The 18,258-nt window shown below is 40.8% G+C and overlaps 2 protein-coding genes across 3 annotated transcripts in view; both read left to right on the top strand.

Annotated features, from left to right (window-relative positions):
* Positions 1 to 18,258, top strand: part of SMPD2 (sphingomyelin phosphodiesterase 2) — a 612,478-nt gene that overhangs the window by 326,608 nt on the left and 267,612 nt on the right. The gene's annotated exons all lie outside the window — the stretch shown is intronic.
* LOC137429532 (Wilms tumor protein homolog) overlaps positions 1,602 to 18,258 on the top strand; it is a 22,515-nt gene continuing 5,858 nt past the window's right edge. The window contains 7 exon segments of the mRNA XM_068119506.2: positions 1,602 to 1,870; positions 1,873 to 1,909; positions 1,911 to 2,194; positions 3,901 to 4,029; positions 5,134 to 5,245; positions 9,817 to 9,901; positions 16,867 to 16,996. Of these exon segments, the coding sequence (XP_067975607.2) occupies positions 1,723 to 1,870; positions 1,873 to 1,909; positions 1,911 to 2,194; positions 3,901 to 4,029; positions 5,134 to 5,245; positions 9,817 to 9,901; positions 16,867 to 16,996 (925 nt within the window). The 5' untranslated portion in view covers positions 1,602 to 1,722.

Raw genomic sequence — 18,258 nt, 5'->3', positions numbered from 1 at the left:
ACAGCCATAAAACACGTAATAAAAACACCTCACAGCCACGAAATTAAAAACACCTCACAGCCACGTCATTTAAAAACACCTCACAGCCATAAAACACGTCATAAAAACACCTCACCACCACGAAATTAAAAACACCTCACAGCCACGTCATTTAAAAACTCCTCACAGCCATAAAACACGTAATAAAAACACCTCACCACCACGAAATTCAAAACACCTCACAGCCATAAAACACGTAATAAAAACACCTCACCACCACGAAATTTAAAACACCTCACCACCACGTCATTTAAAAACCCCTCACCACCAAGTAATTCAAAACACCTCACCACCACGTAATTCAAAGCACCTCATCACCAACTAATTCAAAACACCTCACCACTACGTAATTCAAAACACCTCACCACCACGTCATTTAAAAACACGTCACTACCAAGTAATTCAAAACACCTCACCACCACGTCATTTAAAAACACCTCACCACCACGTAATTCAAAACACCTCATCACCAACTAATTCAAAACACCTCACCACCATATAATTAAAAACACCTCACCACCACGTAATTATAAATACCTCACCACCACGTAATTCAAAACGCCTCACCACCACGTATTTCAAAACACCTCACCACCATGTGATTTAAAAACACCTCACCACCACATAATTCAAAATACCTCATCACCACGTGATTCAAAACCACCACAACGTTATTAAAAACACTTCACAACCACGGAAACAAAAGTTTGAGGGAGTCGTTAAGTGACAACACAGACACTGCCCAGATGTGTCGATATATAGATAAATGACTGTACCCGAGTTGCCGTTTTGTCATGGTTTAAACCAATCATAATTCAAACAATTATTTTGCACAAATGTATTTGTAATATACGTGATATCACATTTTATAAACAATTGAAGTTGAAAAAAAAAATTTTCCCAAAAAATTCCAAAAAATAAAAAATTGGAAAAAATTTCAAAAAAAATACCCTTCGGACATACCGACGGGAGAGATATGTGCATACCAGAAGTTTGGTACGATTTCACAAAAGTTTGAGAAAGCAGTTCGGTGACAAGACAACACAAGACAACACAACACAACACAAGACAACACAAGACAACACAACACAAGACAACACAAGACAACACAACACAACACAACACAACACAACACAACACAGGACAGGACAGACGCTGCACATATATATATATATATATATATATATATATATATATATATATATATATATATATATATATATATATATATATATATATATATATATATATATATTGGTACTTATTTAAATCATGGAGTCCTATGGCGAGTATCTCATCCGGAGAACCATTTAAACTCCCCTCGTGTCGAACGCTCAGAGACCCCCAGTACCCGTTGAACTAATCGAAGGTGAAGTTTTTTCCCTCAGTTCGTCCACAGTCATTCCCACCCGAAGCCCCGAGCACCCCGTTACCCCCGTTACCCCCCTTACCCCCAAGGGTTGCCCGCCTCCGCGCTCCTGGGGTCCCGATGGGCCGCCCAGTTCGGACCGTTCGCCTCGCCCCCTCCCGGCCCCTCTTCCCGCCGATGCGTCCCGGGCCGCATTGGATATTAACGTCATCCCGGTGGACGCTCCGGTTCGCTCTCTGGGTTCACGCAGATCCGAGTCGCTCGGCGGGTGCAGAAGAGCCTCGGTAAGGGTCTTTCCAGCAGGTACCGTCACCATGAGTTCCGAGCTCCTGGACATGAACGCTTTCCTACCTTCTCATGCGGCGGTGCTGTCGGGCGGAGGAGGACCCGGTGCGTCCGTACCCGTGGCGAACAACCCTCAGTGGACGCCGATGTTGGACTTCCACGGGCGCTCGTACAACCCCATGGCGGCGCTGGGCCACCACCGTCACCACCATCACCACCACTCGTTCATCAAGCAGGAGCCCAGCTGGGCCGCCCTCGAACTACACGAGGAGAGCTACTGCGGAAATTTCACGGTGCACTTCACGGGACAAGTGACCGGATCCAACGGTTGTCGCTACGGACAGTTCGGGGGAACGTCGCCGGCTCCCCCTCCGCCTCCGCCGCCTCTGCCACCACCGGCGGTCGCCGCGGCTCCGCAGGTCGTGACGCAGCCCCGGATGTTTCCCGCGGGGGGATACCTAAACTCGTGCCTGGAGGCGCAACCCTCCGTCCGTCCGCAGGGTGAGTTCGCCAGGTGCACCCCGAGCGACCTGCACCACGTGTGCGGCCATTGGGTCGTGCACCCGCACTACAGGGAATGGACGAAAGTCCCTTAATCGTCCCTCTAACTTTGAAGTCATCCATGCATGGATAATATATGACAAAACAAACGGGACAATTTTGCAATATGGCGATAGTTGTAAAATACCTGCTGATTATAAACTTTAAATATAACCTAAAATCGTTATATTGATACCTCTAAAAAAAACGTTCTTGTTACCAACAAGACCCGCGTACTCTGACCGACGTGCAGTAAAATCTGTCCAACGTCAATTAAACTCCAGAAGATTCTAAACTTTTATTTATTAAACTGTTAACAACTTGCCGGGTGATTCGTGTTCAGCTCCTCGATTTTCAGCGCGAAGACGCCAACGATTTTTCGTTATCATCACTGCGCTCCAGGTATCTCCGTTAAGCCGCTGTCACACCTTGACGTTTTAGCCAGCATATGCCGACGGATGAAAAATTTGGCGAATACGCTGGCACACGTCGAATACGTTATGGGTAAGTTTTGTATACGTTAAGAGCACGCTGAAGCACGCTGGCATACGTCGTAGTACGCCGAGCTCGTCGACAAATTTTGTGCATGCACAAAATTTGTCGACGTATGCCAGCGTATGACTCACACCAGCACTCAATTTTGATACGTCGGCATGCGCTGGCTAAATCGTCAAGGTGTGACAGGGGCTTTAGCAACGTCGTTGTAATTTGCATTTTATATCGACAAAAAACGATATTGCATAGTCCGTGTGTGGATCCCTCGCGGTCTTTTGCCAAGATTAGGCGAGTTATCACCGGCACACTGAACAAATTCAAACTTCCAAATACCCCTCGGGCCGCCACCTTCGGTTGACCGTCACGCCTGGCCAACCGGTTCGTGAAAGACTTGCGACAAACCATTTGTCCGGCCGACTACATAAGAAGGTGCGAATCATTGGGACTGTTAAAGGACGTATATTATAGGTCTACTTGTAAACTCGCAACCACCAACCTCCCCCCTATGAAATTCCCATGGTATTCCCAAACGAGCTCCTGGACCCGTGTACAAAGGGCTTGATCCAAGGTCGGCGGCGCCTTTCGGGGCTCCGTGGGAAGCGCCTTGAGAAGTGAGATAATAAATATCAGCGCAAAGTAGCAAAAGGCAAGGAGTTGGGAAATTACACGAATTCCAACTTTTTCAAACTTTACCGCTTTCCCTTTAATGCCCCCAGCTCTGGAAATACCCCCTTTCTACCTCCCCGCATGTTGAGAGCTATAACCTTTAGCCGGAGAGATCAGGAAGTCCGTGTCTTAATATACGAAGAATGGTCAGGAAAATAGGTGGGAAAAAAGTAGGTGGGTGAGGTGGGAAAATGTCGGGAAAATGCAAATCCAATTTGTTATAATATGTGTGTTGCCAGGACGCAGAGGAATCAGCCACTTTTGTCAGGGATAATTTCGGTCTTCATTGGCTCAGGGTTCCAACGACAGGTATCGAGGTATGCTGATCACCTGCAAAGCCAAGGAAACTGTCTTGGTCCGACGAAGGACTCGACTCGCGCTCGAAACCCACGACAGTTACTTTATGATAACGATAAAAGCTAATCTCGTTAGGATACAGACTTACTGATCACCTCGTTGTGATTGTCCTACCGATACTTTTTCCTACCGCCTGTGCCCCCCTCCAGGATACACTGCAGCCCTGGCATTTGACAGCCCGCTCGGGTACGGGCAGAACGCCGCACACCAGGGAGCGCAATTCGCACCGCACTTCTTCAAGCACGAAGACCCCATGGAACATCATCAAATGGCCTTGGGTTTGTACACCGATCTTATCCATCCTGAAGAAGCAACAACGACCTGTCTCTTTTAACCCCCAAACACCTTTAACGTACAATTCCAACATTCTCGGTAGGGTAATTGTTTATGAGGGATGAACAATAAGTCCGTGGCCTGACACGTGTGAAGTCCATTGAGGAAGTTAACGAAAGCTTTGTTGTTGTTTTTAATATAATCCCATTATTGTAAATAACAATTTCAACTTTTTAACTGAGCACTCCCTCAATTCCTCTCCTCCACACTCATTAAAAAAAAAAAATTAAAATTATATATTAGCCTACCGACTTATTGATCAACTTTTGGAGCCTAATCTTTGCTCCAAGTACTTGCCGACTGGTACTTGCGGAATAATTGCTCGATACGTGGGATTATGGCGAAATTGCAAGGCGAGTCATCAATGGGGCGCCGTCCCTTGGATGGACCTCAAGCCGGAGGACCCGCCTTTGGTGGACGTTAGAGAACCCACACATCGTGTGTTTCGCGGACAATAGGCGAGTTATCGCCGGCACACTAAACCAATTACGAAGTTTCTGCAGGGAAGGCAATGGCAAACCTCCCAGCATGTCGCTTCCCAAGAGACTACTTTGGCAGCAGCGACGCTTTTTAGAGAGTATGGTACATCGTTGATGATGTATGTGGGTTTCAAGGTGAGGGTAAGTATGATGTGTGAGCTACCTTCATACAGGTACAGAAAAAAACAAAAAACTCCTTCCTGCAATAGACCGATGGTGAAATGAAATTTTAGATTATCTTGGTTTTGAGTTTGGTACTGTGTGTATCTAAATGCAAGGCTAGGCCACCCTTGTAGCTATCTGTCGTACTCATGGTACCATCTCATTTTAATCGGGATAACGATGTTCCCATAATGTCCCCATGTAAACGAAGATTTTTTAAAATATGGACTTACAGCCCCAGCAGAGTGTGTACGCCCTTCGGGGTGGATAAATGCTCACGATGACCAGGTATAAGGGTCGCGCGTGAGAACCAGTCAAATGGTGTACTTTCTCTCTTCCATTCATCCCAACCAACTGACCCACATAATGTCACCCAACCACTCTACCCACCTGCTTACCCTCTCGCAGCTGAACAGCAGTACTCTGTGGCTCCTCCCCCTCCCCTGTACGGTTGTCACAGCTCACCTGACGCGGTCTGTGCACCTACTCCGGCTGTGCATCTCAAAAATCCTTACGCCAGGTGCTGTGCAGTACACCTCACCAACATTATGACTATCATCATCTCAATCACCAACATTATGACTATTATCACCTTAATCGCCAACATTATGACTATTATCACCTCAATCACCAACATGCTGACTATCATCACCTCAATCACCAACATTATGACTATTATCACCTCAATCACCAACATTATGACCATTATCACCTCAATCACCAACATTATGACTATTATCATCTTAATCACCAATACGATAACTATTATCACCTTAATCACCAACATTATGACTATTATCACCTCAATCACCAACATTATGACTATCATAACCTCAATCACCAACATTATGACTATGATCACCTCATTCACCAACATTATGACTATGATCACCTCAATCACCAACATTATGACTATGATCACCTCAATCACCAACATTATGACTATGATCACCTCAATCACCAACATTATGACTATGATCACCTCAATCACCAACATTATGACTATGATCACCTCATTCACCAACATTATGACTATCATAACCTCAATCACCAACATTATGACTATGATCACCTCATTCACCAACATTATGACTATTATCACCTCATTCACCAACATTATGACTATGATCACCTCATTCACCAACATTATGACTATTATCACCTCATTCACCAACATTATGACTATTATCACCTCATTCACCAACATTATGACTATGATCACCTCATTCACCAACATTATGACTATTATCACCTCAATCACCAACATTATGACTATGATCACCTCATTCACCAACATTATGACTATTATCACCTCATTCACCAACATTATGACTATGATCACCTCATTCACCAACATTATGACTATTATCACCGCAATCACCAACATTATGACTATGATCACCTCATTCACCAACATTATGACTATCATAACCTCAATCACCAGCATTATGACTATGATCACCTCATTCACCAACATTATGACTATTATCACCGCAATCACCAACATTATGACTATGATCACCTCATTCACCAACATTATGACTATCATAACCTCAATCACCAGCATTATGACTATGATCACCTCATTCACCAACATTATGACTATGATCACCTCATTCACCAACATTATGACTATCATAACCTCAATCACCAACATTATGACTATCATAACCTCAATCACCAACATTATGACTATCATAACCTCAATCACCAACATTATGACTATTATCACCTCATTCACCAACATTATGACTATCATAACCTCATTCACCAACATTATGACTATCATAACCTCAATCACCAACATTATGACTATCATAACCTCAATCACCAACATTATGACTATCATAACCTCAATCACCAACATTATGACTATCATAACCTCAATCACCAACATTATGACTATCATAACCTCAATCACCAACATTATGACTATCATAACCTCAATCACCAACATTATGACTATTATCACCTCATTCACCAACATTATGACTATTATCACCTCATTCACCAACATTATGACTATTATCACCTCATTCACCAACATTATGACTATCATAACCTCAATCACCAACATTATGACTATCATAACCTCAATCACCAACATTATGACTATTATCACCTCAATCACCAACATTATGACTATGATCACCTCATTCACCAACATTATGACTATTATCACCTCATTCACCAACATTATGACTATGATCACCTCATTCACCAACATTATGACTATCATAACCTCAATCACCAACATTATGACTATGATCACCTCATTCACCAACATTATGACTATTATCACCTCAATCACCAACATTATGACTATGATCACCTCAATCACCAACATTATGACTATGATCACCTCATTCACCAACATTATGACTATCATAACCTCAATCACCAACATTATGACTATGATCACCTCATTCACCAACATTATGACTATTATCACCTCAATCACCAACATTATGACTATGATCACCTCATTCACCAACATTATGACTATTATCACCGCAATCACCAACATTATGACTATGATCACCTCATTCACCAACATTATGACTATCATAACCTCAATCACCAACATTATGACTATGATCCCCTCATTCACCAACATTATGACTATTATCACCGCAATCACCAACATTATGACTATCATAACCTCAATCACCAGCATTATGACTATGATCACCTCATTCACCAACATTATGACTATTATCACCGCAATCACCAACATTATGACTATCATAACCTCAATCACCAGCATTATGACGATGATCACCTCAATCACCAACATTATGACTATGATCACCTTAATCACCAACATTATGACGATCATAACCTCAATCACCAGCATTATGACTATGATCACCTCAATCACCAACATTATGACTATAATCGTTCTAATTATTGTGATTATTGTTATTATTATTATTCTTTAATCCTGTGGGGTTATTGATTTTGTGTAAAATCCGACAGTATTTCAAAGCATTGCAGTGATGAGAAGATTTATCATGTATTGCACATTCATAACTCACGCTGCACGTTCCCTGTCGCTCTCTTATATACTTTACTTATAAATGACAAGTCACTGAAAAACCGTGTAAAGTTTCCAAACGACTGAAGGAAACGTATGAACACTGGACTCAGAATGATTTAATTTCCGAATGAATTACACACTTCAACTTATTTACTTGAAAAGTGTGCGCTGCCTGATTCCGTGACTGGACGATCTCTCCCTCCAAGTGCTTTTCAAACCCCATCACATGATTGGCCCTCCTTTATGTTAAAATCCCATCACGTGATGACCCTGCTTTTCAAATCCCATCACATGATTGGCCCTCCTTTATGTTAAAATCCCATCACGTGATGACCCTGCTTTTCAAATCCCATCACATGATTGGCCCTGCTTTATGTTAAAATCCCATCACGTGATGACCCTGCTTTTCAAATCCCATCACATGATTGGCCCTGCTTTATGTTAAAATCCCATCACGTGATGACCCTGCTTTTCAAATCCCATCACATGATTGGCCCTTCTTTATGTTAAAATCCCATTGCAAAAATGACTATGCTTTATGATAAGAATTAAAATCCAATCACGCGATGGGCCCATGCTTTATGTTCCCATCATATGTGATTAGTTCTGCTTTATGTTCGGCTTTATCACCTACTATGAGCCATTTTGCGTTAAATTCCATTGGGTGGTTGGCCCTGTTTTATGTTCAATTCTCATCACGTGATTGTGCCTGCTTTATGTTACCATCACGTGATTGTCCCTGCTCTGTGTTCAGATCCCATCACGTGATTGGCCCTGCCTCATGTTCAAATCCATCCGTGTGATTTGCTTCTCCTTTTTGTTGTATCCCATCACGTGATGGTCTTCAATTTCACGTTGCGCATGAACGCCCGATGGAGATATCATTCAAAGACAGAATGCGCAATCGCTCGCTCTTCCACCGACTTTCGGAGGCGATCTCAAATGATTTTTTTATGATAACGATTTTAAAATCGAGTTTAAAAATACATTTAATTCACCATAATTTAAACCCAAATAACATAACCCTAAAATGAATCACAAATTTAAACTCAAATACGAAAGATTGCTCCATATATATTATATATATATATATATATATAACCATGTGACACGGACACGACATGTCCATTTACCTGTTTATCTGATCATTCGGATGGAAGATGATCAAAACGACAAATCCCAAATATTAATTCGCCTTAAAGTTCTCCAAACAAAAGTGTTGTGGCACAATCATAATCACAATAATGCCAGACAACGGAAACAAGATGGCGGGTTTGTTATAGGCTTCTGGCCGTTAACGTTTAATAATTTATAATTCCAAAATAAAGGGAACCTAAAGTTTAACAAGGCAGTCACGTTATCGTTATAATTATAGCGACATAACTCAGCACGAATAAACGCATTTTACGTTTCGCACTCGATGTGAAATGCACGAAAAAAACCCACAAACCCGCTACAGGAAGTGGAACGTTTCGCTCGGCTCAAGTTTATACATTTTGTGGTGATTTGGTACAGAATTAATATATGGAGAAACCAGAGCTGATAGGCCTGATCTGCATCCTGATCTTCACCAAAATCGAATCGATTCGTCCTTGTCAAACACCCAACCTGTTCACCAAGTTTTGTCAGAATCTGTCCATAACTTTTTGAGATTTTGCGTTCGGTGCTTTATGTAGTTTTTGGCCCGACGAATCAATGGTGAGGAATCACTCAAAAAATACTCGGATCCAGAGCTTCATGAAAATCGAATCGATTCGTCCTTGTCACACGCCCAAGCTGCCCACGAAGTTTTGTCCGAATCCGTCAATAACTTTTTAAGATATCCTGCTCACGGGCAAACAAACCAACAGACAGACAGACAAACGGGAGTAAAAACATAACCACAGCTTCAGTGTCAGAGGTAAAAAATACTGTGTGACTAGTTTGTTCATGTTGATATGCTCTGCAGATATATAAACATATATATATATATATATATATATATATACATACATAACACCGAATTAACGGACAGGAGTGATTATCTTTGGACCTGCTGTGTCTCCCTACAGCCACTCGGCGCCTTATAACACGGAAAGCACAGCCGGTCAGATCTACTACAGCACCGAGTACCGCTTCTGGCCCAAGACCGTAAAGGTGATCATCACAAGCTTTAATGTTGACTTCTGTACTCCAAAACCAGTGCTACATAGTTTCTACCCAAATAATAATAATAATAATAATAATAATAATAATACTAATATGTATACTTATAAGGCACACATATCCACCCATATAGGATGCTCAAGGCGCCAACAAAATTATGGATAAAATCATAAATATGATGCAAACGCAAATAAATTAATTAAAACCACATTCATTTTATTTTAGGCACAAAATGCATGAATACCAACGGTTAATCATAGTACCATAGTAATGGGTACAATAGTAATCAAGTGTGCCTTATTAAATATGTTTTAAATTCTGTCTTTAAAATATAGTCTGGGCTAATGTACAGTACACACGATTATATTCTACACCTGCCCACACTATACTCCAATATATTCTAGACTTACCCAGTGCCCACATTATATCCAAGTATATTCTAGACCTGCCCACATTACATCCGTGTATATTCTACACCTGCCCACACTATACTCCAATATATTCTAGACCTGCCCACATTATAACCACCTTTAGAGGCCATTTTTCCCCGCAAAGCGGGGGTTGGCCTTTTTCGGAAACCATGGTTGCTGTTGTTTTTTGGGCCCCTTTTTGAAGCAATGTTTTACGGCCGGATGCCCTTCCTGACGCCAACCCTTTTTGCCGCCTTTAACGACAAACAGGGAATTACCAGTGAACTGGTACTCAATTAGCCGACCTCGGAAGGATGACAGGCTGAGTCAACCCCCCTGGCGTTAATTCAGCGATCGACCGGGATTCGAACCCAGGATCCTAGGATCCTAAGCCGGCACCCTAGCCGCTAGCCCAACACCCAACACCAGGCTAGCCCAACACCCAACACCAGGCTAGCCCAACACCAACACCAATTCACATGGAGGGTGTATATCACAGCTCATTTGTGATCCATGGGATGGCAAGAGTCAAAATCCAGGTGACACCTGTCCAACAGCTGATGAGGGTGTGTAGCATTGGGATTCTCATGTATGTGCAACTTGTGGATCATTGCATCTGTGGAGGAACCTGGGTAGGGTTTGAAACAGAATGGTCAAATGTGAGTGGGTTTCCTGTAAACTGTAACGTTGAAATGTCCCTTACGACATTATATCCTGCCATTATATCCATTATATCCATTATATCCACGACACCTGCCCACATTATATCCGTGTATATTCTAGACCTGCCCACATTATATCCGAGTATATTCTAGACCTGCCAACATTATATCCAGGTATATTCTAGACCTGCCCACATTATATCCGAGTATATTATACACCTGCCCACATTCTATCCAAGTATATTCTAGACCTGCCCACATTATACCCGAATATATTCTAGACCTGCCCACATTTTATCCGAGAATATTCTAGACCTGCCCACATTATATCCGAGTATATTCTAAACCTGCCCACATTATATCCGAGTATATTCTAGACCTGCCCACATTATATCCGAGTATATTCTAAACCTGCCCACATTATATCCGAATATATTCTAGACCTGCCCACATTTTATCCGAGAATATTCTAGACCTGCCCACATTATATCCGAGTATATTCTAAACCTGCCCACATTATATCCGAGTATATTCTAGACCTGCCCACATTATATCCGTGTATATTCTACACCTGCCCACACTATACTCCAATATATTCTAGACCTGCCCACATTATATCCGAGTATATCCTCGACCTGCCCACATTATATCCGAGAATATTCTAGACCTGCCCACATTTTATCCGAGAATATTCTAGACCTGCCCACATTATATCCGAGTATATCCTCGACCTGCCCACATTATATCCGAGTATATCCTCGACCTGCCCACATTATATCCAAGTATATTCTAGACCTGCCCACATTATATCCGAGTATATTCTAAACCTGCCCACATTATATCTGAGTATATTCTAGACCTGCCCACATTATATCTGAGTATATTCTAGACCTGCCCACATTATATCTGAGTATATTCTAAACCTGCCCACATTATATCTGAGTATATTCTAGACCTGCCCACATTATATCTGAGTATATTCTAAACCTGCCCACATTATATCTGAGTATATTCTAAACCTGCCCACATTATATCTGAGTATATTCTAGACCTGCCCACATTATATCTGAGTATATTCTAGACCTGCCCACATTATATCTGAGTATATTCTAAACCTGCCCACATTATATCCGAGTATATTCTAAACCTGCCGACATTATATCTGAGTATATTCTACACCTGCCCACATTATATCTGAGTATATTCTAGACCTGCCCACATTATACCTGAGTATATTCTAGACGTGCCCACATTATATCTGAGTATATTCTAGACCTGCCCACATTATACCCGAGTATATTCTACACCTGCCCACATTATATCCGAATATTTTCTTGACATGCCCACATTATATCCAAGTATATTCTCGACCTGCCCACATTATATCCCGGTATATTCTAGACCTGCCCACATCATGTCTGAGTATATTCTAGACATGCCCACATTATACCCAAATATATTCTGGACATGCCCACATTACACCCGAATATATTCTAGATATGTCCACATTATATCTGAGTATATTCTAGACCTGCCCACATTATATCCGAGTATATTCTAGACCTGCCCACATTATATCTGAGTATATTCTAGACCTGCCCACATTATATCTGAGTATATTCTAAACCTGCCAACATTATTTCCGAGTATATTCTAAACCTGCCGACATTATATCTGAGTATATTCTACACCTGCCCACATTATATCTGAGTATATTCTAGACCTGCCCACATTATACCTGAGTATATTCTAGACGTGCCCACATTATATCTGAGTATATTCTAGACCTGCCCACATTATACCCGAGTATATTCTACACCTGCCCACATTATATCCGAATATTTTCTTGACATGCCCACATTATATCCAAGTATATTCTCGACCTGCCCACATTATATCCAAGTATATTCTCGACCTGCCCACATTATATCCCGGTATATTCTAGACCTGCCCACATCATGTCTGAGTATATTCTAGACATGCCCACATTATACCCAAATATATTCTGGACATGCCCACATTACACCCGAATATATTCTAGACATGTCCACATTATATCTGAGTATATTCTAGACCTGCCCACATTATATCCGAGTATATTCTAAACCTGCCCACATTATATCTGAGTATATTCTAGACCTGCCCACATTATATCTGAGTATACTCTAGACCTGCCCACATTATATCTGAGTATATTCTAAACCTGCCCACATTATATCTGAGTATATTCTAGACCTGCCCACATTATATCTGAGTATATTCTAGACCTGCCCACATTATATCTGAGTATATTCTAAACCTGCCCACATTATATCTGAGTATATTCTAAACCTGCCCACATTATATCTGAGTATATTCTAGACCTGCCCACATTATATCTGAGTATATTCTAGACCTGCCCACATTATATCTGAGTATATTCTAAACCTGCCCACATTATATCCGAGTATATTCTAAACCTGCCGACATTATATCTGAGTATATTCTACACCTGCCCACATTATATCTGAGTATATTCTACACCTGCCCACATTATATCTGAGTATATTCTAGACCTGCCCACATTATACCTGAGTATATTCTAAACCTGCCGACATTATATCTGAGTATATTCTACACCTGCCCACATTATATCTGAGTATATTCTAGACCTGCCCACATTATACCTGAGTATATTCTAGACGTGCCCACATTATATCTGAGTATATTCTAGACCTGCCCACATTATACCCGAGTATATTCTACACCTGCCCACATTATATCCGAATATTTTCTTGACATGCCCACATTATATCCAAGTATATTCTCGACCTGCCCACATTATATCCCGGTATATTCTAGACCTGCCCACATCATGTCTGAGTATATTCTAGACATGCCCACATTATACCCAAATATATTCTGGACATGCCCACATTACACCCGAATATATTCTAGACCTGCCCACATTATGTCCGAGTATATTCTAGACCTGCCCACATTATGTTTGAGTATATTCGAAACCTGCCCACATTATACCCGGGTATATTCTAGACATGCCCACATTATATCCGAGTATATTCTAGACATGCCCACATTATATCCGAATATATTCTAGAGTCTAGACATGCCCACATTATATCCAAGTATATTCTAGACCTGCCCACATTATATCCGAGTATATTATACACCTGCCCACATTATGTCCGAGTATATTCTAGACATGCCCACCTTATATCCGAGTATATTCCAGACATGCCCACATTATATCCGAGTATATTCTAGAGTCTAGACCTGCCCACATTATGCCCTCGGATATTCTGGACCAGAGAGAGAGAGAGAGAGAGAGAGAGAGAGAGAGAGAGAGAGAGAGAGAGAGAAAGAAAGAAAGAAAGAAAGAAAGAAAGAAAGAAAGAAAGAAAGAAGGAAGGATTGAGATTTAATTTCAACACAAGAAAGTAAATGCTATAATCATGTTCGGGATCATTTTAGATATTCAGCAGCAATCTTTGCAAAGACGATTACCTTTTTCAGCACGAGTTAAAAGCAGGTTAGAAACAGGTAACTTGTCCGTATTTGACCCGAGTTAACGAATGTCTTTACATGTAAACGTGAATCCTGATTATGCGTTAAATGTTCATCTTCAAAGGTCCGGATGGGACTCCGGCAGCCCATTGTTCTGGTAGGAAGGCAAGGGGGAGTGATGCCTTTTGTCGCAACGTTTTGTCATAAAACGGAAGGATTGGACGAGGTAGAAATGGACACATTATATACACGGGCACAAAAAATCCCATCTTGTCGATTTGCACTGTTTACAACCTATCGATCAATATTTGACTGTATCTTATAATCCACCGGATACATTTTACTACTTGCCGCAGTTGCTCCTTGTCCTGCTGCGATGAACCATCGATGCCATGCACCCTCTACATATCTCCTTCCCTTTTCAGGGACCAACGACCTGCATGGAATTTGAATCAGACTAAAGGGGTGTACCTAAAATAAAGAAAGACATAGGATTTTAACACACTATGGTGTGCTCCATGATGCAGCTCCCCCCTGTTGGTACTATCGAAGTGAGCATTTTGATGGAATCTGAGATCAGGTGGCCATGATCGAGGATTAACCAGACATATGTAAGTTATCTCGTCGAGGATTAAGTTTGGAAACATCATTTATCATAAATCATATTCCTATATCTTTCTGAACTATTGTACACCGCTCGGTTCCATTCCATGTCTGGGCGCTGCATGACGTCATCCCCGGGCACTGAAGGGGGCCCGGCGATGACGTGCACCGAAAGGGAGTACTCAGGTTTCACTCCGTTTGTTTTCTTGTTTGTTTGTCCGGGCAATATCTCAGCCTTCTTTTGAAGCTAAGAAGCTGACATTTGGGCACAATAGTGAGCACGTGCTTTGGCAAAAACGGTATTTTTATTCTATTTTTGATTAATCAATTAATTAATTACTTAATTATTATCGATTTATTAAGTACTTATTTATTTTCTTTTTCATCTGAGCAATATCTCAGGCTTCTTTTGAAGCTAAGAAGCTGACATTTGGGCACAATAGTGAGCACGTGCTTTGGCAAAACGGTATTTTTATTCTATTTTTGATTAATCAATTAATGAATTACTTAATTATTATCGATTTATTAAGTACTTATTTATTTTCTTTTTCATCTGAGCAATATCTCAGGCTTCTTTTGAAGCTAAGAAGCTGACATTTGGGCACAATAGTGAGCACGTGCTTTGGCAAAACGGTATTTTAATTCTATTTTTGATTAATCAATTAATTAATTACTTAATTATTATCGATTTATTAAGTACTTATTTATTTTCTTTTTCATCTGAGCGATATCTCAGCCTTCGTTTGAAGCTAAGAAGCTGACATTTGGGCACAATAGTGAGCACGTGCTTTGGCAAAAACGGTATTTTTATTCTATTTTTGATTAATCAATTAATTAATTACTGAATTATTATCGATTTATTAAGTACTTATTTATTTTCTTTTTCATCTGAGCAATATCTCAGGCTTCTTTTGAGCTAGAAAGCTGATATTTGGACATGACAATGACCAAGTGATTTGGCTATAAAATATATTTTTGATTTATTGATTAATAATTTCTTCACTTTTTCATCTAATTAATTTTTTTATTCTTTTTGAAAAAGTTACAGCTTCGGATGAAGCACTAGTGGTTTAGGTATGCTATTAGCGAATTGATTAAGAAAATATTTTATGATTATCGTTTATTGATTTTAATTATGCAATTAATCAATCAATTATTGTACACCTCTCCCTCCAAATACTTACTGTCTCTATGAGCTGCACGGCGGCATCACCGAAGGTGCACCGGCAATCGGCAATACAGCACGCTGGAGGATATGTTATTTATTTATTTGGCATCGGGGCCGTGTACTTTGAATGTATCTGTACTTGTTCGATATATATATATATATATAGGATAAAGTTTGGTTATAAGTTTCTTATATACTGTATATATATATCGTTGCTGTGCAGAACCTTCACCTCGTTTAGCGCGGTTATTATCAGAAAGTCTGTCCTAAAATAAAATACAAGTGGAAAAATGAAAAAAATCTACGTTGGGATAGAAATACAACATTTAAAAAGTATGGTTCATCATTCACAGTCGTTGTGAAGTAACGGACTTACTGATCGCTCTCAATGCGAGAACAAGTGTGGGATTTTTTTTCCAGATACTAAACAGGGTTTTAAAATCGATAATCCTAATTCAGGTGTAAAATTATGCTTGGGATTTGGTTCTAGGATGGAAAAGTCAGTTCATATTAGACAGAGGTTTATTCATAATCGGGTGCTAATCTAATGCGGTGTATAAGAGTTTGTGATGTATAAGAGTTTGTGATGCACAATCCCTGTCCCTCCAGCAGGACCCTCGACGCTCTGCCCAGGGTCGCAGTCGGGTGGACAAGCGGCCATACATGTGCAGCTTCCTTGGTTGCTCCAAACGCTACTTCAAGCTGTCTCATCTACAGATGCACCTTAGGAAACATACAGGTGTGTGGCTTGCTTGACGCACCTTGTCTACAAGCGGGTTTGTCAAAATGGTTTTCAGAGAGCAGGTGTGTCATGTGCCTTTCTTACGGACTGGTGTGGTGTGTTATGGGCCAGTGTGTCATGTAACTTCTTTCTTATGGACCAGTGTGGTGAGTTATGGGCCATTGTGTTTTGGGCCAGTTTGTTATGTGAGTGTGTGTTATGTAGGCCTGTGTTTTATGGGTGTGTGTTATCTAGGCCTGTGTGTTATGGGTGTGTGTTATGTGGGCCTGTGTGTTATGGGTGTGTGTTATGTAGGCCTGTGTGTTATAGATGGGTGTGTGAAAAAAAAATTGACCGATGAGTGTTAAGATGCTTTAGTAGCCACAGGTAACCTCATTACCATGAGTTCCAAGAATTTGTAATTTTAAACTTTCTTCAAAAATATGTTGGAACTACCAAGCTTTGATGAAACAAAATGTTTTGCATTATTAAGTACTGCATAACATAGTGCTTTCTATTCTTCATGAAATACTGTTATTCATTTGTATTGTGAGTTGCAAGGAAAGGTACCCGCCGTCCCCAGTGATAGGACAAGTTTAGGTTAATGTATCAATTAAAATTATTTCATTTAGACTTTAAAAAAAGTTAATCTCGAAATTAAAAAACATCAAACTTTGATGGAAATGAATGTAGAAGGAAGTAGAGGACGGGGAAGACCGAGAAAGACTTGGATAAAGATGGTGGAATAAGAAATGCGGGCAAGGGGGTTAACAAGGGGAGATGCAGAAAATAGGGCAAAATGGAGACGATTGTCATGGGGACCGCAAGGCTAACCCCCGCTCTAGCAGGGAAAATGGCCTTAAAATGCTTGTTGCTGTTGTTGTTGTTGTTGTTGTTGTGTTGAGCTTTGACTGCATGCACAGTTTTTCAAATGCAGCACAGGAAGCGTCCGCCGTAAACTCGAGACAGACGAATCCATGGACAGACACCACAGTTCACGAATTTATAATAGATCAGACAGATATTGATGGCGGTCATTAAAAGAAAGCGGTTATCACTTTACCATCGACTTGTATTTGATAGTGGAAGGTAAAGGAAGAGTCATCGATGCCTTCTTCTCTTGGTGAGTTACTCACCGGACTGGAAACCTCTTATTGTGGTAAATTATCTGGCCCTGTGCATCAACCTTTCATCCTGTTATACACCTAGTACATCGGCAAGGTAGATACATTTACTTGACTATTTGTAGGTGAAGTCAGAGCTGGAATATGGTCAGAGTA

This window comes from Myxine glutinosa, chromosome 1 (genome assembly GCF_964187855.1).
Source record: "Myxine glutinosa chromosome 1, kmMyxGlut1.1, whole genome shotgun sequence".
Lineage (NCBI taxonomy): Eukaryota > Metazoa > Chordata > Myxini > Myxiniformes > Myxinidae > Myxine > Myxine glutinosa.
This window is presented reverse-complemented; position numbering and strand designations above follow the sequence as displayed.